Source organism: Helicoverpa armigera, chromosome 19 (genome assembly GCF_030705265.1).
Source record: "Helicoverpa armigera isolate CAAS_96S chromosome 19, ASM3070526v1, whole genome shotgun sequence".
Taxonomy (NCBI): domain Eukaryota; kingdom Metazoa; phylum Arthropoda; class Insecta; order Lepidoptera; family Noctuidae; genus Helicoverpa; species Helicoverpa armigera.
The window spans coordinates 7310644-7337008 of record NC_087138.1 but is presented as its reverse complement, the minus strand read 5'-3'; the positions used below and the strand labels follow the sequence as shown (position 1 = coordinate 7337008).

Genomic DNA, 26365 nt, shown 5'->3' with positions numbered 1-26365 from the left:
CATAGTCATCATCATCCTGCTCTTATGCCTATTTTATTTAGGGTCGGCGCAGTATGTTTTATTCTTCCGTAGTATTATTCTATCTACCATCCTAGCACAAAGTAACACTCTTTGCCTACATATTCAAAATTATGTTTCAATACCTATTAGTTTCCACAAACTTAGATCCATTTATTTTCTAAATAAAATATGCTGTTTCCCTCTCATGTTAGCACATCCCATTTGTCTAGCTCAGAAACTTGAGTCTCACACATTCCTGGAAGGTACCGTCGTACAATTAAAGGTGTTTACCTTAACGATTAGATCCTGTTTCAATAAAATAGTCAAAGAGAAGATTTTAGGCCTTTTTAGCAAGAATCTGAAGGTGTAAGTATTCAGTTCTGAGAACATAATTGGTTAAGGTGGGAGGATAAAATAGAAACGTGACTATGGTAAGAAAATTCTAGATAAAGAGTTATAGTGCCTGCTTATGGCCTTTATGAGGTTATAGGTACATATCAAACTTTCTTATCCGAGTACCTATCCCAATAGAAATTCTTTACACATCAGGATATAAAATAGCCTACTATCTAGGCGAATCATGTGCTAAGAAGTATTAGCGTTCGTCGAACAATAGAAAGCCATTGATTTCAAAAAATCTTGAGATTTGCTTTCAGCCAACCAAACTGTTCAGCTTTATAATGTACTAGTATGTAAGACAAGCCACAGGTAATATCTTGGTGTCAATGAAGTTATGGTCAGCTATCCACAGCGTATAAGGTATTTTATCAGATATGGTATACGGAAACAGTCAATTACAGTCATTATAAATTTTCCTGTGAACTTCAGCACTTATCTGGATTTATATTGTTTATTATCTAAAGGTTTTCTATAAGACGGTCTTGTTTTTAGTTTTTTTGTAAAATTATCTTGTCATATTAAAACATAATTTTACTATAGTTTTAGGGAAAAATATCATGTGCATTCCAATTTTTTGTCATTTAATATAATTAACGGATATTATGAAAAGGTTACGCTTTTTATTGTTTTGGCTGCTTCATTTCAGTATTAAACTGAAAGTTCACGTGGATTCAAAAGTATTGCGTTGCATTTTAAGCAGTATGATTGAAACGCTTTTTAAATTCCCTTTTGTTTCATTCAAATCAAGTAGCATACCAGAACGGATTTCATGACATTTATTTAAATATTTATCGGCATTTAAAATGTCCAACTGTTTACTTTTATGAAAATTTGAAATCGTTCTGATTATCAAATAATAATATTAATACGTTTATTGGTTCACTATTGCATAACCAAACCTCTAAAACTACGACTAAAAAATTAAATCGGAATTTCTACTTTATCATACTTTAGCTTTGCAGGTGTTGTTTGCATGTGTGCTATTGTTACTTAATACAGTGTATTTGTGTGCGTGTCACGTGGCCTTTCAACAGGTAAAGTTTTGCTTACTGTTCTAACTTTCGTGCTTAAATATGTGAATTTATAAAAGTTATTGGTGCGGTGCACCGTGCAATGCACAATTTTCGTTTTGTAACATTATAAAGACAGTGATATATTTTGGAACTTTTTGTGTTTTTTATTTATTTTTGCAATAAATGGAATAAGGACCCCAAAGCTGATTCTTATAAACCGCCTTCTGTAATTGCATTTTTTGACAAGCTTCTTGAAACAAGCGACTAATTGTATTACCTATCTTAGACGCTCTTTGTTTTTCCGTGTTTACTATATAAACAATACATAGGTACAGATACATAGGTACAGATACATAGGTACAGATACATAGGTACAGATACATAGGTATGTATATAGTAAAGTGTGCACGTCTGGCAGGACAGACAGTCGCAATAAAGTTGATAGTAGCTCGCTATGGCTCCGGTGTATCCTACCTACAGTTATGACTTTACCCACCGTAGGGTTGCACATATTATGTTATTAATTGTGCTCAGAAATACAAGTTATTAGGTAACTGTATATAATACTCGTGTATTTAAATAAGAACTTATTTTTTTATCAGCTTCATGACTTAAACCTATCGGGTCTGCTTGTATATCATTTGAACATAGACCCCTAATGTACATATACTGTCTATTGTTTTCTCCATAGAAGCATCAAAATTTTGTGTGCATCGTGTCTGTGAATTTAATATACATTATAAAGTAGCCTTAATGCAGACATTTGCTGTTTTCAAACATTTAGATTTTTTTTTTTCATCCACTTGTATCTAAATTCGACAACATCGTGACAAACCTAATGACATTTATAAACTCATAAATATAGTAGGCCACTAAAGCCAAGCTCATTCAAATTAGGTAAATTGTATCTAGATCTACTTTGAACCGCGCGACAACCCAACCGTAATGCGATGGCTCGGTTTTATGAGCCTTCTCATTGTGGCCGACAATTTTTTTATATAATATAGTTAATTGCATAGAAGGACATAACAGACTCATCTCAGTTATGAGGATACAGGATAATTTTGGCGCAATACTGTGTACCAATTATTTTTGTTGTATTCCTAGATGGCGGATCGAAAATGATTTGTTATTGTTTTCAATATCCTTCTAGACGTAAATACATTGCATAATTGTTAATTTCATAGTTTTTATTATTGTGCAATTATTTTAAAATACTTTTTATCCCCAGCTCAGTGCCACAAGTACATGTAATATCAATCAAATTAATCGATAACTCGATTTTTCTACGGGTTGTCAAAATGAGCCGATTTCCCGCTGTTCCACCCGTGTCCCGTGGTAACTACTGCCCGTACTGGGATTAAATACAGACAGAATAAAGTTTCGTAGCCTTTAGGGTCAAAGAAAACAAAAACTCTTCTTTGTTATATTATTACAGATTTCATCACATAGTACATACCAGAAGAAGCCAACATAAGGCGCAAAAGATACACAGTACGTAGGGCTGCCATCTCGAATTTCGCCAAACCCGGACAAACATTAAAAAAACCCGGACATTTGGCGTAAATCGCATTTTTTCCCCGAACAAGTACGATTTTTTTAAACAAAATAATACCTAATTTGTAATCCATTTACTATTAACATATACTAAAATTCAATGAGGTGCTTCCTTACTTGAAAAGTGTCCGGGTTTTCCCCGGACACTTCTTAAAACCCCGCCCGGACGTTCCCGGACGGCCTCCAAACGAGGACAAATCCGGGGAAACCCGGACGGATGGCAGCCCTAACAGTACGTCAAGATTGAAACACAATATTTACCCAGTAACATCTTCGATAGCTACTGTAAGAAATACGAGAAAGTACACGCGGGTACACAAAGGGCGTGATATTTACCTTGCGTTGACAATTTGACATACATTGGGTTGGGTCATGGTCCATGGTGTAGATTGCAATACTTCGTGAGTGGGATGTGTAAAACTATAGCCTATGTTGACAATCCCCATGGAATTTTAAGTAGCTGATATTTTGTAACACATGAAAATGTAGCCATAGGTACTTTGAAGTTTAAGTAAAGAATTGTTGAAACATGATATTATTATGGTTTACGTGACAAAATAAATATCCAAAGATAGATCTAAGGATACTTGTGAAAAAAGTTGTATTTAAGGAACCGTCAAAATCATAACAAGGGAATTTATTTTTTGAAATGAATCAATCAATTCTAAGTATTTATACAAAGGACCATTTTCTTACAAAATAGTTATTAAAAGCATCATTAAATAAGTGTTTCACCTTAGCCATTCAAAATGAGTGTTTCTTAAAAGTAATGAGGAAAAGTGTTAAAAGGAAATTACTGTACGGAGAATTACGCAAATGAAGAGTAAACTCTTAAATCTGTTTCAAGAATTTCCTAAACGATGGGGTTTTGGGTCTAATTTCTTCTTAAATAATTAATTAATATTTTGGTGTAAGTCGTCTCCTAGAATACACAATATCGTGTGAAAGCTACCTGTTGGCGTTCTTTGCGACAATAGAGTATTGTAGTAGTCGTATTTTATTATCTTGAATCATAAGCAGTCAACTTACTATCCGAAAGTTGGATGAAGCGTTTTAGAAACACACCGCGGAGACAGTAAGAGCATTCATCAAACTAAATGTTTATTTTCATACAATTGTCCAAGTTTTCTCGCAATGCTTTCTTAACTACTAATAAATAAACAAGATATGGGAAAAATCTTCTTTATATATGTATACTTAGCTACTGAATAATTTAATACAATTTCAGTTAAGATTAAAGACAGTTCTTTTCTTAATAAGAATCAGAATTTTATCTATGAAACAGCAATAGAATAAAGTCGTGGTGGCCTAGTGGGTAAAGAGCCAGCCTCTCGAGTATGAGTTTGATGGGTTTGCGTGGGTTTGATTTCAGGTCATGCAAGTACCAATGCAACTTTTCTTAGTTTGTATGTACTTTATAAGTATATCTTAGACACCAATGACTGTGCTGTGTTTCGGATGGCACGTTTATTTGTAGGACCCGGCTGTCATTGAACATCCTTTGCAGTCGTTACGGGTAGTCAGAAGCCAGTAAGTCTGACGCCAGTCATACCATTTTACCATAGAGAAGATCACATTACCAACTAACATACAAGTATGTATATTACTCAACCCCTAAGAAATTGCGTTGAACAAATACCTTCAACCCAAATATTATTTGGTTTACACCAGATTGGTCCTGGGTTTATTCGATCGACCTTCAAGATATATCAAGGACAGTAATTGGCGTATAATATTGTAAATTCTGAAGGACAATCATAATCTGTTATTGTGTTGTTAATCTTAAGAGACCTTGAAATGTAGTCTGAAATCGGAGAGGTATTGGGTAACTGTCAAACGGACGCAAAATTGGGCTTTTTAAAGAAATTGGATCGGAATTCAAAGTGGTTTGAAATTATGAAATTTTTGGGGTCTCTTTTGTACGGTCTAACAATACTTGTTTTATACTTTTTACTGAGGTAAGAGAAGATTTTGGTTAATTGTTTCCAAAAGTTCCTTTATCGTGTTACAAAGTTCTTAGAATACGGTTTTTCAAACGAAGTTGAGTTGTTTAAGCTGATAATTATCGTAAACACTTCTTGGAAAACATATGCCTTATTCTAATCAGTACATGGTAAACATAAATTCTATCCACCTTATACTACGTGTTCTTAGAAAAGTATCGGCCTGAGCACTATGCTTAAACCATTGTCTCAAACTAAAGTTAATGGCCTAAACCTTGCACTAAAGCTTTTATGCTTGTGACCCAAAAAATGTATCAATGGTTAGTTTATGTATAATACAATGAATTGCTCATCTCTATGCTCATTCCAGCATAATTCTTAGGTTTCAAAAGAAGGAATAATTGATATGAAAATATCTATTATTATAAGCTTACCCCAATATGCTGTCCATCTAAGAACAGTTGCGGGACTAAGATCTGGTCGCTTTTCATCCTGTCCCTGATCTCGTCTTGGTACTCGGTGCTCATGAAGACATCCCGTTCCTCGTACTTCACCAGTAAGTTCCTCAGGATCTTCTTCACGAGAACGCATCGTTGGTAAGTACTCCTGACGATGCCCATCGTCGTCGTGTAAACTACTACCTTGCCAGCGTCTTTTTCTTTGTAACTCTGCGAAAAAACGGAAAAAATATTAAAATTTTTATAAATATTAAAAAAAGTTTCAGATGGAAGCCGATAGATGGCGCTCTCATACATTTGGGAATAGCGCCATCTGTTGAACGATTGTTGTACTTTTAAGACACCCTTGCTACGCTCGTAAAAGTTCAAGCATATAGGGTAGCTTTTCAGTCGCAGTAAATTCCATAGATACCGCTTTTTTGTAATCAAAGAAAAAAATCTCCAATGATAAATGAAAAACACGTAACATAATTTCGAAACATTGTCACGCAATTCAAGTGACACTAATCAAACACCCTAAAATAAACAGATCTAAAAACCTATTAACATCAGTATGTGATATTTGCGTAATACCCATAGAGATACATAAAAGCAGAGGCAACTGTATTTACTGTGTAGGTGACTATTCACAAGTTTTACGATACAGGCTTATGTAACTTCCTATTGGCTATTGAGTACAGGCGGTTACAAAAGTGCTGTTGATGATACGGGAGTGTAATGTTGGATTATCTGAGGTGTAAATTGCTTGGGGTAATGTAGTATTTTTTATAGAAGATTAGCTGATTTCTCTAGGTAAGAAAGTCTTGTTTTAAATGATAATAGCAAATTTTTACTTGGTTAATAAGTAAGCATATGAAATTAATTATAGAACATTATCTAGAGTTATGTATGATCATAGTAATACTTCAATAATGTGAAAAGAGTCCTAATATCCTAGGCTGTGAGAGAAAATGACTGTGCCGTAAGGGACGATAAAAAGGTTGATGAAGGTAAAAATCACGTTCAAAACCGAGAAAGAATAAAATATAGTAAATCAATGCTTATTTTACACGCAACGCCGAAAAACTAAAATAATTTTACCTCAATTAAGATGTTACCTAAAGATATCTATAACCAACTGCCATATAAAGCCGACTTGTCTTGTCTACACTTGCCTTTTTATTAGCTAATAGGATAACGAAATACAAATAAGGAGCCATAATATTATATTAAGTTAGCTAATCCTACTTGACACTGCAAACATAGACAAGCTTACGTCTTTGGTTTTACCGAATTAGCCCATGCCATATAAAACACCGAAGGCATCTAATCTTTTTTTTTTTTGTTTTAGGAGGAAAATCCATACAAAATTTAGGTAAGTATCTGTCCATAGATTTTGCGTTGACGTCATACGGTTTTCCTCCTAGTGACTTTTTGGAATGGAAAATTTCTTGTGTAGAAAAACACGAAAAGAGGATAAGGAAAATAAAACATAACCAAACCTAAAACACTGTATTAGAAACCATAGGTTTAACCCATATTTTAAGCAGGGTTTTATTAAGCTTATTAACTAATTACGACGTAATCGCCACATACCAAGCCTTACAGATCAAAACGAACATAAACGTCACTTTTTCTCAAAACAACAGTTTATTTTGAAAATTGTACGTGAAAACGCATACTAAACAGTCGTTTTAATAAAACATTTATATAGTCGGTAAACTTGGCTTCAAAAGAAATAATTGCCATACATAATTACGACTATTTTGACAAACAAACAATTTAACATACAATATTAGCATGGTGCCCATTAAATGCCCATTCTATAGATGTTCGTCCCACCTGTTTCTTCACCTGCGTTTACTAACAGATGTCAGTAGTTGTTGCATAACACCTGTTCGTAGTCCGATAACCTTTTCAATGGTGTATTCGATTTAATTTATCGATTTAACATTTTGTATTCGAATATGCAATTTTTATTCAAAGAAAGACAATGGGTTTTCATAGTTCATTCAAGTAAACTGGCATTTTTTCAGCGATACTAAACTTATCATTTTACTTGTGCATATTGTGCAAAGTAGGCAATATCAATCGAAATTGTCTTTCTTACGTCAGACAAAAGTTACCTACATGTATGAAATAAATGTATAATACACGGCCTTCCCAGTTCGTGTAACACTTTAATTAACAAAAATAAAAGTCTATGACCATTTTTGGAGCAGAAAACATTTTTATTTTTCCGATATGATAGAAATGGCTTGAAGTAAATATCTTCGTAATCGTAATGTGCACCTAACTAATATTATGAACACTACCACTTTGTGACACATATCTTGTTCTTTTTTAAATCCTAGAAACACCGGGATTCCAGTTAGACATTTTACTTACAAATTAAACGACCGTCTAAACATCAAGAAGTTACTCACAGTTTACCTCATCAGATTAAAACATAAACAAAATAAAATTTAAATAAAACATTTGGGAAAGCAGACAGAAAGCCGGTTCCGTTAAAAACATTGGGTAACAAGTGACATACGAATGAGTTGAAAAACTTACGGAAGTAATATCATCTCATCACACTGACAATTTTACGACCAGTGACCAAACTTGGATCATTAATGACCACTGTTCATGCGTCAAGCTTTCGTCAATTGACGCATTCTCTCGTCAAGTTTTCGTCAGTTGAGAATTTATTGAATGTAGGCTAGAAAGAAACTATCATAAAGTACACCTAGTGATAGTGTCATACTTGGCTTTTACAGCGCTTTTACACTAGCAGATTTTCTGCACAGCTAAAGTGATATGTTTTTGTTTCAATGAGATCTTTATAGGATCTTATGAAATGTCACACTAGTTTCACGGGGCCAAAATCTTGGTCTTATGGAGAAGAGCCGACAAGAAACTCATGGTCACTTAATAATAAACAATTGACAACTGCAGTATCAAACGATGACATTTGAAACCACGCCACAGGTCTTCACAGTCATTCGGAATGAGTCGTATGCAGAAAAAAACGGAGCGGGAAATCCGCTGGTATGAAAGTGCTGTTACGGTCCCTTTTTTGGAGGTATACTTTCGTCAAATGACGAATCCGTGGACAGTCGTCGTAACTCGTCATCACTAAAGTTTTTCCATCGCTTACGTCACCATTTCTCCGTCCGTTCCTATTACGTCACGTGACCTAAGACCTCACTTTAGTGGTTTTCCAAGCTTGCAACGTTTCTTTAGTTGCAACACTTATAATTTACTGGTTGAGACGTGGAGGAAATTACTGAAATTCCATAGAATTCTGAGTATTACTCAATTATGCAAGCTATGCACTGTATATTGAGTAACTATGCCAGTGTTTTTTTTTCTTACTTGCATCGTGTAGCAAGAATAAAGAAAAAAGGTTGAGTTGTAATGCAATGGCCTTTTTGGTAAGTATATTGGTTGCAATTGCTGATATAGTGGGTTTGATTCCTGGATAAAGTAAAATATTTTGACAGGATAGTTAGTTTGAGTCCTGGATGGATTAAAAGATTTTGACAGGGATTTTTAATGAACCTATTTATCGACATAGATATCAAATGTTTGTTTTCTAGAGACGTCTAGTATATTTTATGTTCTTCTCTATTATCTAGAATTTTCCATAGTAAGAAGGCTTTAGCAGTAATTACAGTTAACAGTTATTGCCTCAAGCTCTGCTAAACTCGGTTAGCGTTAACCGTAGACATTTACACATACCGCTAAACCGCAACCAATCGATTGGCCTCATATATTATTAACCTTGCACGGAATTGCCAAAGAAATTCACACGAAATAATATTTCAAAACACTTAATTCATCTTAAAGTACCGGACTTATATAATGTCGTCGCTATTCGAAGGCAAGTGATTACTTGGCGATTATTCGATCTAATCGATTTTCGGGTTCTCGATTTGATGAGCATCGGTAACTATCGATTCACAATGTTATGTCAACATTGATGTTACACATCAATAGTACGAGCTGAACTATTTTTAACATATAGGAGAATTGCCAAATTATTCTTTTATTTATCGATTATGTTAGTAGTTGACAGTTGAAAATCTAAAAATATCAAAAGATACATGCTGATGACACGGTCTCATTGAGTTATTCCCAATTTGTCATTAGTACCGATTGGTCACCAACTATTTTTTCCATACACCAAATCCCAATTGGTCATTCGAGCAAAATAAATAATTTAATATTTAAATTTTGAGTTCCGATTGGTCACCTGCATAAAATTTCACGTATTAGAGTACCGTCAGAAATAAAAGTGTTAGAAGAAATTTTAAATGAAAAACTTCGATGTAGGTAAAGGTATAGCTCTCATATAAATATAATAAAATTTACATTAAAACACAGGTGAAGACAACATGGGCATTTTATAAACCCGAAAATGTGACTCGATACTTTTTGTGCCGGTAACAAAAGTACCAGGGGCCCATAACTAGCAAAGAGATTGTATACATAAAAATGATGAATGATGGTGTAAATTGGTATGTTTATCTACAATTAGGAAAAAAACGTAAAATCCTGACACTCTTGACTGCTATACTCCTGTAAGTTATGCGGTCCTAGTACACGGTGGGCAGTTCCATGGACACTCGTTGATTGGTATATTACTTATCTGATCTATGCGATCCTGGTATTTTGGTTTTGGCCGTGCGGTGTGTGACGCCGTTGAAATCGCGATTTTATTAATAGCGTCTTGCCATATTCGGAAAAAACATAACCAAAATAAATAAAAAAAAACATATTACAATATTGTAAAGCTTATCTTGTTGACAGTACTTTTTACAAAATAAAGTACGGATGACCAATTGGGACTAAGCAAAATAAAATATTTTATTGAATGACCAACTGGGACACGTTTTTTATGGATGCCAAATCACTAAAATGACGAATCGGGCATAACTCGTCTCATTTGTACACAGAGTTTTTTGACACATAGATTTATTGTGCCGAAATAAAATATAGACAGAAATTCACAAATGACATCGTTTTTTACTGGTAAACGATTTTTCGCAATCGGTTTGGAAGATCCAGATAGATTATTTATTATTAGATTAGGTCTTACATTTAAATTAATGTAGGTAAATAACATTACGGTACCTACATATATAGAATTGAATATAATGGTCACATTCAGTTACTGTTATGCTATGATTCACCCTTAAATAAATGCATAAACTTTACCAATTTAATAAATTAAATAACAAGTATCACCCGCTAAGATGGCTTTAATCAGACATTGCTTACATAATTTTTCAATAGCATTCATTTCAATTTTGATTACCGGATAAGATAACTAAGAAGGTGTAATCGAACACGAAATTTAATAGATTCTTAATGAACAGCTTCCTTTTGAAATTAGATACTTATTACATAAACAAGTCCTATTTACTGAGAAATAAGTGTTACACCTTAACGTCTATTACACACTGTAAACTTTTAGTCAGCCGATACCTAGTTTTATTTCTTTAGAAACACACTTAATTACCACAAAAAATCAAGACCGTTTAAAAATAAAACTCATCTCAGAGTAAGAAGCCCATTTATCGAAGAGGGCGTAAAATTCGCGAATTTTGCATTGTAATAGCATCTAAGTAACTTTTATCAGGGTAAGTATATTCGCTTACAAGATAAGAAGTAGGTACACCATCATAGGAACACGCCTTTTGTTCCTGAACACTATTTATTTATATTGCAATTCCTGTAAGCACATTACGTAGCTACAAGTAATCTGTGGTTACGTCCCATCACCTAAATGAGTAAGCTTTTAAACCTTTATCCTAATTTACGGTTTTACGGTAACCGTTGCTATTAACGGCGACCTGCAAACTGCTTGCGTCACCGGTATTCAGTCTAAGTGGACATTGCACACTTAGTGAGATAAGCAAGCTCTTAGCTGTAACTTGAGCGAGACTTATGTGACTAACTTCCTCTTAATATGGTGAAGATACTAAGGCTTAGTCACCGACAAAATAAACGTTAGTGTTTTTAAAACATCTGTTTACCTTCTATGAATTTCTAAGTTTAATTTTCACAGTCGTTTTAAGGAAAGCGGACGTTTACGTTGTCGGTAAAAATGGCCCCACGGCAGTTGCAATTGTATTGAAGTTAGATAAAGGTTAAATAAAGCAAATACTATACGATACCAATATAACGAAATTCTTTAAAAGTCACTGTAAATTAAAACACATAATCGGCATATTGTATTGTTTTAGGAATTTATGTACCTACTAAGAAGAACACTTGTAAAATATATTAAGTCTACAAAATGAAACATGACCAGGCCTGTACCTACCCACTGAATCGTCATTCTATCCATAAAAATAAAATTAATTATAACCATTTCTTTAACACCTCAGTACATTAAACCTCCTTCGGACTTCAACAAACTGTATCCCCATTATATCCCTCATTAACATACTGCATTAAGTCCCCTAATTATCCAGAAGGAAGTTGACTTGGTCACGGTAAATAGTTCAGAAATTATTGTCCGTCGTTCGGACAGGCGGAAAATGATAGCTTCGCATGGAGTGGACAGATTCCTATGTACAATACAATCACGGATATGTCATGAAGTTATATAAACATGTGTTGCTAGTTTATGAGCTGAATTCATTTCCTAGTTGCATGTGTGAGAAATGTATATGTTAGGTACTTTATGGGGCTAATAATGGTTTAATGTTTGTATGATGTTTATTCGAAGCATATGATATCTAGGTCCGAAGTAAAGAAATATAGGAAGGGACAGATGCAATTGCTATTGACCTCTCGCTGATTTTGAACTGAACTTATGATAAGACTAGCTTCCGCCCGCGGCTTCGCCCGCGTAGAGTTCGGTTATTTCGCGATTCCTTTTTCAAGGTCAACTCTGTCTCTGTACAAATTTTATTAAAATCAGTTCAGTGGTTTAGACGTGAAAGCGTAACAGGGAGACAGACAGATATACAGACAGAGTTACTTTCAAATTTATTATATTAGTAGGGATTAGTAGGGATATAGTCAAAGGATAAAGCATCATGAATCATTTCTTCATTTTTCATTAAGTAGCTTTACTTTTCCGAAGTTGCCGAAGCTGCGAGTGACTTTAGATTTTTGTTAAAGCAGGGTTTACTTTTTCACGAATCAAATTCTGCTTCGAGAAGCAATTGGATATTTGTGTATTTTGAATGAAACAGCGAGAACAAATCTACTGGGCAGGCTCCCGACTAGATGGACGGACGATCTGATGCCATCTATGGACCTTGGGGGACGAATTTGACCAGCAATAACTCTCTTAGCAGAAACGATAATTGAAACAATAAGCAGTGATTTTCTAAAGTACAACCACCGGACATAACTTATTTATTTATTCATATTACATTTATCAAAACCTACACATTGTCGTGGGGTCGCCTTAACATTTTCTTACTCCTACATAATGTCATGCCCATTGGTAAATATGATAATTATTGTACGACTAATGTTGCTTGCAAAATAGCCTGATAATTATTGGCTCTGATTACTTAATCTATACTCAAAGGCATTAAAATATCGAAAATCGTTCTTCAGTAAAAAAAATGCTGTCAAATGTTAATTCTGATTTATTTATAAAAATATTATAATACTAAATACGTAATCATCAAGAGAAAGCAGTACTTTGTTTGTACCCAAAAGGATCTATAATGATATCTGTAATGACTTTCTCTGTTAGGAAGCTAGACGATCTCCGAGTAACATAGGCTAAATTTTGTCTTTGTACGAGAAGAAGTTCCCCCATGACGCTGGTAAAACCATTACAAACAGCCAGTCTTTAATAAGCTGTACCTTAAAAAATCTATCTATATCTATACATATAATAAATCTGTAAAAAAACTGTGTCTGTACATTGAATATATTAAAAAAATAATAATTGGGTGGGGTTTAGAAACAGTAATGGAAAACAAATCCAAAAAAAAAAATTCTGTCTGTTTGTCTGTATGTCTGTATGTCTGTTTGTTTGTACACGCTAATCTTCGGAACTACTGAACGGATTTCAATGATTTTTTCTTTGTTGTATCAGTATTAAGCCTGGTCAACATATAGGCTATAATTTATCTTCGAAACTTGAAGACCTGATGCAGAACTCCAACAGACCAACAAAACTATAAGAGATACAAAAATGGTGGCATGGCAAAAATTGTTTCATGTGATGAGCATTTTCAGCTGAGATAATAAATTTTAAGATCTGGAACACCTGATGTGGAACCCCAAGAGCTCAGCTTCTCTGTACCATATACAGGTATGACGTTTTAGCAAAAGTTGTTCAATTTGATAAGCACTTTCTATTGACTTATACAAATTGAAGATCTAAAACACCTGATGTGGAACTCCAGGGGCCCAGCTAGACTATAACATATGAAGATATGAGGTTCTAGCAAAAGTGGTTCAAACGGATAAGCACTCTCTATTGACGTACAAACATCGAAGATCTGGAACATCTGATGTGGAACTTCAAGAGCAATACTACACTTGAAATTTATAGAAATGAATGTTATGAAATGGTGAATCAAAAAAAGTAATTAGTTCTCCCTGGAGAACTCAGTATATATAGCAACGCGGGGTCGCTACTTCCCGTCATCAGCCTCAGATGTCCTGCGGTGCTTATATCTCATTATTGTTGTCGTTATTATCTCAAGAGCCTTTGTCCCAATTATGTTAGGGTCGACTTCCAGTCACGATGCAACTGAGTACCAGTGTTTTACAAGGAGCGACTGCCCAGCTGACCTCCACAACCCGGTTACCCGCTCAACCCAACACCCCTTGGTAAAACTGGTCAGACTTACTGGCTTCTGACTACCCATAACGACTGCCAAGAATGTTCAATGTCAGCCGGAACCTACAGTTTAACTTCCCCTCCAAATAACGGTCATTGGTATCCAAAATATACGTAGAAAGTACATACGAACTTATAAAAGTTGCATTGGCAGGTACTTGCCAAACCTGGAATCAAAGACGCGCGCTCATACTTGAGAGATTGGTTCTCGAAGTCACCACGACTTTATCATCTATTTAATGTTTTTTTACGTAATAATACATGTTATATTTTTGCCACACACAACTTAAATGCGGACTAATTAGAATCACTACTTTTATCCGTTAGCGTAGCGTTTTGTTTAGTCAGCTGTGCTTTTGCCGTTAAACTACAAAACTTAAATATATGGAACGTTTCTAATGGTTATGCGTATTTCGTTGTTTTCAAGTCAACGGGCCCTTAAAATTCAATATCAGACTATTCAGATCTTTGATTATGCTGACCCCGTAGTCGCTGGCATAAGGGACAGGATCCGCGTACGAAATCGCGGGCAGAAGCTAGTACTTTAATAAATGAAGAAAAAAATCTGCCCCATTTTGATTGCACGCCACTGTACCACAATTATCCTATCAATAATTCACAAACTAAGTCCACCTGACACCTGTAAGTCAAATCACCATGCTAACACTTGCATACCTCATTAATATGGCTGATTAAGTTTATCATCAGCTCTAACTAACATAAACATCTAACTCAGCCTAGCTGGTCACGATTTAGTTAACATACCAAAGATTAGGGAAAACATTTGTAGATACGGCAGTTTAAAATGTTACCTATCTGGAATATCTATGACATAGGAATGCGTATGCAAAAGGATCATGACACCTTATGTCATGAAAATTGTCGTTGCTGTGAAAAATTAAATAAAAATAACAGGTTTGATTTCATCCTCACTAGCTTAATTTCTAAGACTTAGGGATCCCGTAAGAGCATTTAGGGAACACTTATACTAATTTCGTTTTCACCAAAGTTTAAGTGTCCCTTAAAACCTTTAAGTATTGAGGGAGCCCTTATTCTAAGTGATACTTAGTTAGGGAAACGTTAAGAGATTGTTGGTGAAAACGGGCATAACTCGCAGACAGACCAACTTGTAAATTAGCTGCTTTGTCGTATATGGGACTCAAATTCACTGAGATCACAAATATCTATAAGAAACGCAGTTGTAGTATCATTAAACAATATTCTAGGAATAATCTAAAATATTCATCTGTTGTCCGATATTAAGAATACAACTATGATAACAAATCTTTACACCCACACAAAACCAATCAAAGAGCTGTCACGTCTGTTATTTCTATGATCTTAGCACGACCTTGTGAGGCTAACCAGTCGGCTGTCGGCTGAACCGGTTCGTACCGGTTCAGGGAAACTAGGGAACCGTGGATATCATTAATTTGTATGTGAAAGTTTGTATGAAACGGAATGTGAGGGAATGTTCGTGAATTCCATTTTGTTATGTTAAGGCTTTGGATGTTGGGTGATAATGTTTGTATTGGTTTGGACGAACAAATATTATTGGACACAGCTTTTGCTCATTTGTCCAGCAGGCAGGAGAATCCGTTGGATCGCTTTTAAGCTCAGCTGCTTACAATGAAATATCAAGAAAAGCTCACTGTTGCTTATACATTTATTTATATTAGAAAGATTTTGTGATAATAACTATGACTATACCCCGAACAGGACAGCATTGCACTTGTAGGTACTTAGTTACGTTAGAATTCATACCTTATTGCATCTTAATTATACAATTCTTATCTATTTCACTTAAAAAATAAACCTATTTATTTTTGCCAATCGCCCTTTGGTTACAATATCTTTCAATCCCTTCTTTGGTTACAATATCCTTTAATCCCTTTCTTTCAGTTACTATAACGGAGGCAATCTAAACATCAATAACCCATGAACGATCAAACCTCTCACCAACTTCTGTCATGATACAATCAAACAAACAAAACACAAATACTACGTCCATTACAACCATCAAAGAAATTCTATTTCCTCAATCAAGCGATACTTTCTTCAGGGAAATGTTACAAAGGCGTTCTAACAGCAGTGAGTTGTCAATAGCTATGGACATTCACGTCAATGGTCACGCGAGCTTCCTTTGATATCGAATTACCTACTAATATGATATTTATTGTGTAGCTTCCGTTCCTAGAAGTATTGAAGTGCATTTTCTATGAAGACTGAGAATTTGAGCCGATTAAATTTTATAGTAAACAGATAGAATAGATATGTTTCGTGTACGTACATACATTCAGTGTTGGTTGTTGATTTGAACAATTATATTGTGTAGGCAGATTAGATGGGCATAAGGACAGTACCAATTAGACCTTTCTCATCCCCGCAGACTACATAGGTACTTTTAGTTGGACAAGAGTTTTATCGGACTATAAGAGCGTCCGTACATACGACCATCCGTATAGCCGATAATTTGATCAGACTGACTACTCGTAGACATCGAACTAGTTGGCCAATAATTTGATCGTACTCTTAATAAGAATGGTACCGGTAAAAAGTTTGAACTTTTACCGATACCATTCTTTTGGGATTCTGGGATTCACGATTACGGATCCTCGAATTAAACTTTCGATAGTTGCACGGTTGTCCTGCATTCTGCGTGTAAAATAATTTGAACTATTTACAAATATGTATATCTATCTACTTAATTAGTAAAAAGAACCTTATCAGAAATCAAGTGTTTACAAGTGAACAGTAGTGACTAACCACGTTTCAAATTACGTCAGACAAGGGCAGCAAATAAATAGAATGAGTACAAGTATTATATTGCCAAACATACATTTGTGAAATATACACCTTCGTACTTGTAATACAATATTGTTACTTAATGTTTTCTGTGTAATTAATATTTTGTTTGCTAATGTTTAGTGTTAAGTGGTCAATCTATACTTACGTGGCAATATTATAATTAATTTTTAATTTGTTCATTTGTGACATTATTTAATTCTTCCATAAAAACATTTAGGTTGAAGAAATTATGCTGTTTCCAATGAAAGGAAAACAAATGCTTGACACAGAAACATCACTGCGAAAACTTATAGAGAGAGAAATGAATATCAGGCCTAATTTGAATAAACGATTTTGAGTTTGAGAGTCAGTTGATTTTAAGAAAGAGAAGATTTTATGATAATGATTGTCAGATAACTCATACTTTGAGCATTCATGACACAGGCCTCTCATGCAGAGAAGGTATGAGCGTTAATCACCACGCTTGCTCAAAGCGGATTGGCAATTGACGACTTTAACATTATTGAATAATACCAAATCAAATACCTTAAGTTAAAAATACATTTGAACACACATCGTGATCTTTACCTTATCCCAAAGAAAAACAAAATACAAAAGCGAATACTTACACATTCAATTACTCAATAAAAAGCTCTTTACAAATTGATTTCAATAAATCCATGCAATAGAAATGTTTCTAACAATAGCATTATGTCCTTCCCACGCTTTCAAGTTGACGTTTGGCAAGAGAACACGCGTGATAAGCATAGCTATGTATGTGTTACATCATTATAGAATTTTTGACCCTTGAATTGATGAAGTATTTCGGTCAAGAATTTTGAGTGCAAGGGCTTTTTTTATGGTTGTTTAGTGAAAAGTTCATGGTTTGGTGTTAATGATGAAACAATGCGAGTGTTTTAAAGTCCATAATGAATTATAGTAGATACTAGGCTGTTGTCTGATTGTATTTTTTTGACGAAAATAAATGCGTAAATTGGGCAGATTTTTTTAGAAGCCATAATTTTTCTTAATTATAACTTTTTATAATAGCTTTCTAGCATTATTAAGATTCAAAAAGAATGACACTATAAGAAAAAATATTAGGTCTTTCTTACTTAATTTATTAAACTTATTTAGATAAAAACGTTATTCATGTCATATATTAACATAAAACGTATTTTTACACCAATTTTATGGTGGGAATTTCCAATGGCTTAGTTAGACTATTATTTCCATATTCCTTTCCTAAAAAAATATTCAAAATTATGTTAATCTACCATTTAGTTTTTATATTTACTACCTACATAATGTCATTTCATGGTAGTGTAGATTTTTATCGTTAAATTTAGAGTTTTTGTTGCTTAAATAGCGTAAAATATAGGCTTCCCAATGACACCTGCATATTTTATAGTCAAACTATTTTTTATAAAGCGAACGAACTTAATCCCCACATTGAGGCAAACTAACATATTTGACCTTACGATTTTGTGAATTAATACTTAAAAAATATATAGAGCACTTACCTAAATAATATCGGAAGAAAAACATATTAAATGCCTAATAGTCCCTAGTTCGTAAAAAATATATCAAAAGGCTTTAAAAGTACTTAATCGTTTTCCGTATTCTGCGCAACCTTCAAAGGAACATAGTATTATTACAACCTTTCAACGAAGCATTTTCTCGTGTTCGCCACACATGCCACACAATGCCACATTAGGGCTTTATCGATTCAAATCGATCAGATACATTTGTCACGATTTCCAAACTGTTGATCGATCACTTTATAAACAATCAAATGTCCATTCCACTCACCTTGGTATGAATAATCGACTTTTTATTGGGCGAACATGCTAATTTATCGATTATAATCGCTTTAATTATCGTTTTTATACCGATTTTAAATCGAGTGATCGTTCACTTCCATAAATTCAGGGCTAATGCGCGCGTGCGTGTTGGTTTGCTTTTGAAATAGTATAAATACTAATAATACAGCATTCTATTAGCAATAAAAAATCTGTATTAGTTTAGATCCTGTTTTTAAATGTATTTCAAAAATATAGCAATCTAATAAGCACATTTTTTACAGATTTTGTTCCCACGTCTTTCCTTCTCATAATGTGAAGTGATGATATGATACAGGCAAAAAATGTATAGAAGTAATTCTAAACATCTTCGATACACATTCTTGAGTGAGCCGCAGGTGTCTAATCATCATTTAACAAAGTCAGGGTCAGTTCCCCACATCCGACGAATGACCTCCGATGTGGAATTGTAACATCAACAACTGAGTAATTAGAGGTACTTCGATGACACAGATCTGGGGGTGTAACAGCATCAACTTTTAAACTCTAGACTGCATAGTGAAAATTGAAAGCCTACGAAGCAATTGTGGCCCAAGATGGGATCCCAAACCCGGGACTACGAGACTAACAGGACAGTTACAAATTAACCAGAGCATTGCTCAAATTTTAAACAGTGTCTTACCCAAACTTCCTTCTTCAGACAGCTATATCTAGCAACAATATAATATTCTCTACATAGCAGTATATATTCTCCATCAAATCTTCGCCAATAAAAAACCTTAAGCTACGTCATTGATACAACAAACGGTATTGTATTACGGTCTTAACGGTTGTATCAATGTGCCATCATAACGTATATACAGCTATCAATCAAGTTATATATAACAATGATTGATTCGTTGTGGTCATTGTTCGATACAAAATGGTGTTTAGAACTTTATGGGATCGGTATGGGTATAATAGTATTTTTTTAGCATCACCGAAAACATTAAGTCTTAGTTTAATGTTTAATGTAGAAATTAATTTAGACTGAATAATATGACCTCTGAGTGATGACTTGCGCAAGACGGCTGGCAGGAGCTGGATGCGAGAAGCCGAAAATTGATCTCAATGGCGTGCACTTGGAGAGGCCTATGTCCAGCAGTGGACTGCGATAGGCTGATTATGATGATGAATATGACCTCAAAAAAAAATCAAGCTCAAAAACCCTGTTCTCAAGTTTCCCAAGAAAAAAATGCTATTATGATTTGGTTAGTGGTTAAGCTTAAAGTATTAGGAAGACGGCAATCAATACATAAGTAAAAATCAAACTCAGAAATGATGCCTATCATAAATCCTACTTCCTATAAATGAACACAACAAAATCATCTTACACTAAACTTCATCATCAATTTTACTACTACCAAAACGACTAATCATTCGGCGACGATAGTCCACTAAAACAAAATTAATTTATCACTTGTCTGTGAAAATAAAAAACCGTTTTGTAATAATTAGTGAGAAATGATTTTCATTTGTCTGGCGTGCAGTTATTTCAACGCTGGCAGATATTATACTATCTATGATGCAGTGCCAGTCTGGTAAGCAATCTTGATCATTGATAAAATTTTAGAATTTTCTGTCGTACTATCTTATTAAAGATTTTGTTCTGAATGGTAATATATTGAGTATTAGGTTTTTTAAATTAAGATAATAATTTAGGGAGTTTATCACAATCTTATTAAAAACAGAGCCCTTCACGACTTCAGTCAGTATGTTTGTGATAAACTCAAAAGGTACTCTCATGCAGATTCTGATGATTTTCACTAATAGATAATATGACTCACAATGATATTTCAAGTACATATCATAAGCAGCTAGAAGGGACTGCTATCTGTCGAATAATCCTAAATATTACTTAATTTAGGTAATCAAACAGAAATGTTTAGTCTTTGGTCCAAATAGTAACTGAATGTTTTGGTTTAGTAGGAAATGCAGTCACACCAAGTACCACAGTCTAATTTGTACTAGGTCTCTTGTAATGTCGGTAAGACTATATCAACGAATTAATTTATCATCTTGTCAAGACTTAGAGAAATGCGTTCGACAAAATATTTGCCTTGCGTGAACATAACTATGTCAATAAAGACATATACCGACCAAGGAATGAAAACAAGAATTAATACAATTATTAACAGTGCGTTCCTATTTTTTCGAGACCTGTGCTATTTCAAATTATCTTAGACTGGCTTCTGCCAGCGGTTTCACCCGCATCCCGTGGGAACCTCTGCACGAACCCGGATAAAAAGTAGCCTATAGTCTTCCTCAATAAATGGGCTATCTAACACCGAAAGAATTGTTCAAATCGGATAAGTAGTTCAAACAAACAAACAAACAAACTCTTCAGCTTTATAATATTAGTATAGAAAAGTAAAATTTGACAAATGAAAATCAGAATTCTATTCACAGCGTGGTAAAAATGAAACCAAATATCGTCTGAAAAATTGCCTTTTTTGTACCAACCATTTGTCTTTTCTGATATCAACGTCAACTTTTTTGCTCTAATTTATTTTGTGACGAAAATAGCGTGTTTCTTACCTGTCGTTTTAACGTTAAATAGACACGGTATGCATGTAATTGCCTAAGTATAGGAAGCAGTTTTTAATGGTCACACTACTTAATTAGAATTTGCAGTTTTACGCTTTTTTACTTCGTCTCGGCGGGCGATGAAAATGATAGTTTATTAGCATGCTTAACAAACAATGTTGCTAAGTTAGTGACTAAGTGGACTTAATTCGATCAATTATAAATTCACGTTTGTGTATTTTTTTCTTCATTCCGGGTATCTGTGGCCTAGTGGTTAAAGCGTTTGCTTCTCAAGTATAACTAAGCAGGTTCGATTCCAGACAAGTGCCTGCTAATATCACTTTTATTTTATGTAACCTCCAAAGTGTATCTTTGACACTATATTTAAGTTAAGGTGTAGGAAACATCTTGTGGAATCGTCAATCAGCTTGAGCAACCGTGGTGATTAATGCTCATTCTAAAGATGATACTAGTCAAGCATAACTATTATATGCCGTTTTCAAAAAACTATCTTGCTTACATAAGAAACGTTTAAAAGAAGAAAAAACAGAAAAAAATTGTTTACTTAAACATGGCTATTTTGGCACAAGTCATCAAACCTACCTGTTGAATGAATAATGCAAAAACAATGCACAAAAATACCCAAACATTACTTCCACAAGTCATTATTCACTATCTAAGTGCTATTATCTTATAACAAATCTTAGTATTAATTGCAGGCCACAGTATAATGAATACGAATTAACAATTATTATTACTTAACTGGTCGCAAGTCACGGTAAAGTGTTATGATAGGAACGCCGCCTACCTTGAAGAGTTTGTTTGTAGGGCTGGCTTGTGGTCGTTTCCAATATTCTATCTATCTTTTGATTTGTTTTCTAGGGATAGGAGTTAACATGAGCCCTATACAAGTACCTAATATCCTATGAGTGAATTTGCCAGAAATTCTGATTACGTCCTTATAAAGGGGTTGCTCTGACAACTCTCTTGAGGTCAGAGAGGCAGTAATCGCATGCACTATAGCTGTAACTATTTAGACTAGAAGAAAACATAGTTGGGAAAATGCCAATACTACTCTTCTGCTACTGAGTAGGTATTACTTTATGCCATTATTTTGTATTATTTTAGCGGGGTTTGCGAAAAAGAGCCTTCGGGCCTCAGGTAAAAGCGCTAGAAAAGCTAGTTTATAAAGCTCTTTCTAGACTCTTAGATAAATCTACTCTATACGGATTATTTATGTAATAGTTTGGAAGCATAGTATTTTACGTTACTAAAACCACAAGGAAGTATAACTGGCAGCCCTATAGATGTCGCGCCTACTTCGATGCGATCTATGACCGAGATGCGATAAGTGGACACAATTGAGAAGGCAATTCGGTGACACCTTTGTATTTTGCGATACGAAATATGTCTATTTAGTAAAACCGTTATAAGTAAATTTTAATAGAGTCGGTATCTTATTTTCTCGTAGATACGAAGAATTACTTAATTAAGTAGGTACATGAGTAGTTTTGGCGGAAAAGTGCAACAGACATACAGATTTATTGCATTTGTAATATTACGAAGGATTGACACAACCAATTTTATTCATACAATCCTAAACAGATCAGTACCAGCTAATATTTACCTTAATTCATCTAGAACATATCTGACAGCTATAATCGGATCAGTAATACCATAAGTACTGGTAAGCCATGGTGTTGAGTCGAGACTGCTGGCATGTGGTCTGCCTTGGGGCGCCTACTGTGTTACTGGTAATGCCGACTTGTAGTTGATTTAGATGACATGATTAGCTAAGGTAAATAAACAGATTAAAGTTACAGTATCGTACAGAAAAAAATGATAATATTGTAATATAATTAACTGTTTATGTAGGTATTTATTGGTTCCAATTATTCACTTTTCAAAAGGCCTGTAAATTAATAGGTTTTTATTTTATATAACGCATTTTAATATCCATTAAAGGTAGAATTCCGTGGATGGGGTAAAATCCCAGTTGACCGCGATGGGAAAGATTTTTGGCCTGGTTTTTACACTGTAAAAAAGAATGGAACACATAACCTCTCTTTTTGGAAATTGCATAAAAATCATACCATATCCACCAAACCATACTCTATGCACCAATCAGAACAGGTGTTCGGGCCATAAAGCGACATTCTTGCGGCGAACGGCTTACTGGATCCCCCTGTATACCGTAACTATGGGATGGGCCTATTTATCAAACTAGCTGTATTAGTAGCCCTGACGATAATGTTTGTAAGGCTGCCTTCTGATGTATTAATAAAAATAACTGTTTGAAGATTACGGTATTTTAGTACTATCTGTGTGTTTCTATTAGGTAAAAGATGATTGCTGCACAGTTCAGGGTATTTATTCAAATATTAGCGTAACTTAAATTATGTTTTCTCTATAATTGAATTTATTGAAAATATTTTACCCATTTACGGAATAGCGACACTTAATTTTGATGTTTTTTTTTATTAAAATGTCTACATTATTTTTTGCCCAAAAAGGTGAACGTTGCGATATTATGGGTAACAGATATAATAGTCACAAGTATACAATGTAGTTATTATAATAAAGAAAGAGAGAGAGTCCACAGGTGGTAATCGTTAAGTAGCTGTACCTATTTATCATTGCTGTCAAACAGATGATTATAATGTTAAGTAGACAGGGGTAAATTGTTGTAGAAAAGGATAGTAGATGTTGCAAACGATAGCGTTGGCTTGGACATTATTGTGAAAGAAAGATTTTATTTGCAGTTTTTCTAAACATCTTGAAGAAACCTGGAAGTCTGAAATCACCAACCCGAAGCATGGTGATCAACGGTCATTCTCTCTCTGTGGGAATGAGAAATTCCATAATTTAAGACTGACGATGAATGTATAATTTTTTAACTATTATAAAAACAAGAGTTTTTTTTGATTATTTGTTTGTACCCTAAATACTCAGAAACTTTTGAACCGATTTAAAAAAATCTTTCACTGTTGGAAAGTTACTCTTCCCTTTTAACATGAAAAACCACGGGCAAAGCGGCTAGTTTTATTACCTCTACAAATGTTTTATTTTCATACCCGACCCTAACATAGTTGGGCAAAAAGGCTCGGAAGATGATGAATTGTTCTATTTTCAATTTCAATAAAACTACGATCATTGAAGATTTCCCCAAAGAAGTCAAACAACATTTTATTATTTTTAATAACCACGTGCTGGCCTAGTTCACAAGGTGTGACCCACTACTCAGTCTGATAAGTATGATTGTGATTCCACCTGACACTTTCTTATCATGCTCAGATAAGCGTGTAATGCTTATAAAATTACTACTTGTTATATACTTTTATTTAGTTGAGGAAGAAAGTTGAATTTAAGTGCCTGTTGTTTTAAATTGATTGGTTGGGTAGATAGGAAGATTAAACAAAATGTGACTATTGAAAGTTTTCCGAGATTTGTCCCATGGTTGAGGGTTCAAAAAACCTTAGTACCTTATTACCCATAATTTGAAATAGTTTATTGTACGGTTTTTTAATAGTACTTTTAAATGTTTATATTTTTTGAGATTTTAAAATTGTTTATTTTGTTATTCCTGTATATGTGTGATAATGTAAATAAGTGTATATTATGACATAAATATGTATAGATATTTTTTGAACCAACCTTATATTTGTGTCCCTTTTTGTAATTAGGCTACGTCTTTCCCACAAATGGTTAGCTTAGAAATTGATAAAAATAACAGAGATAAGATAAGAATAAACAGACAATAACCTCATAAGATTAGACTTATAAGATTACCTGTGAGATGTCCTATGGGATACCTAGCTAGATATATGAGATTTTTTTGCGAAACAAGCTTTAAGTAAATCAATATGTTTCTAGATTCTATATCTCATGTTTAAGTTAAAAACAAGAATTTCTAATATTTTTGGCTAAACGTACTTCAATTAGGTATTTTATTCGTCATTCAAAAATATGCATAAACATTTTTTTACGTTTGCACTATAAAAATGTATGAAAGCATATTAAAATTTCGAATTAATTCAAATACATAAACTGTTATATTTCAGTGTGAAGTGAAAGTTTATATGTTAAAACTGTTCCTTTCTTTTCAGAATTAAATTTCACTTATAGCCCCGGAAATGTTCTACTTACTACGTAGAACTTCTGAAGAAACTAATTTGAAATCTGCTAGTGGAGCTATAATGCCTCAGACAGACAGACCGACAGACAAATAGACAGACACGTCAAACTAATATTAACATCCCTCTTTTGTTCGGGGGTTAAAAAGAAAGAAATCAAAAATAATTAAGTAAATCAACGTAATTATTAATTATATTCGTCATCAAATAACTGACCAAATATCCGGTTTTGAAAAACATTCACGTAAGTTAAAAAACGACAAAAAATACAAGACCAACCCATATTTTACACAACTCAGACATGCTTTATGTAATAACATTTTGGACGTTTCGTCATACATTTGCACACTTTCTTTCAAAATTATCTGTAGGATCTACAACAATACGTCTTTACGGCACTTTTTGTACAAGTGTTTATTACTTCTATTATGATTAAAATCTGCATATTAAGTAGACAAGTGGTACCGCGTTGAGTTACGAGTCAACTTTTAGTATTATGAAAACGGCTGGGTGATTACGATACTTTGACAGTCACTATATTGTGGGTTTGAAACAAAAATGCCGCATTTGGTTTGAGTCACTCACTGAATCTTTCAGTCTAGATGTGGTACCTAGTAATAGGTATTATAATTTATGCGAAAGAAACTCTGTCCGTCATTTTGGTCCGCTGACATGATTAAACTACTAAACCGATTTAAATGTAGTACTCTAGTCTAAAACCTAAGAAAGAACAGAGGTATACGCTACTTATATCCGGGTGCGGGAAGTAGTTCCAGGTAAAGATAGGAAATTTTAGAAATCTGTTATTTATTTTCAAGTAAACCTCATCCATAGGTCATATATGTACCTTTATAAAATTTGAAATAAAGACATAAAACATGCTAGTCTATGTCAATTGACCACATAAAAATGATCTG

General features: G+C 34.0%; 1 protein-coding gene across 1 annotated transcript in view; it reads right to left on the bottom strand.

Moving 5' to 3' along the window:
• Positions 1-26365, bottom strand: part of LOC110373262 (glutaredoxin domain-containing cysteine-rich protein CG31559) — an 86524-nt gene that overhangs the window by 11958 nt on the left and 48201 nt on the right. The window contains exon 3 of the mRNA XM_021330478.3: positions 5347-5580. Within this exon, the coding sequence (XP_021186153.3) occupies positions 5347-5580 (234 nt within the window). The remainder of the gene's footprint in view (positions 1-5346; positions 5581-26365) is intronic.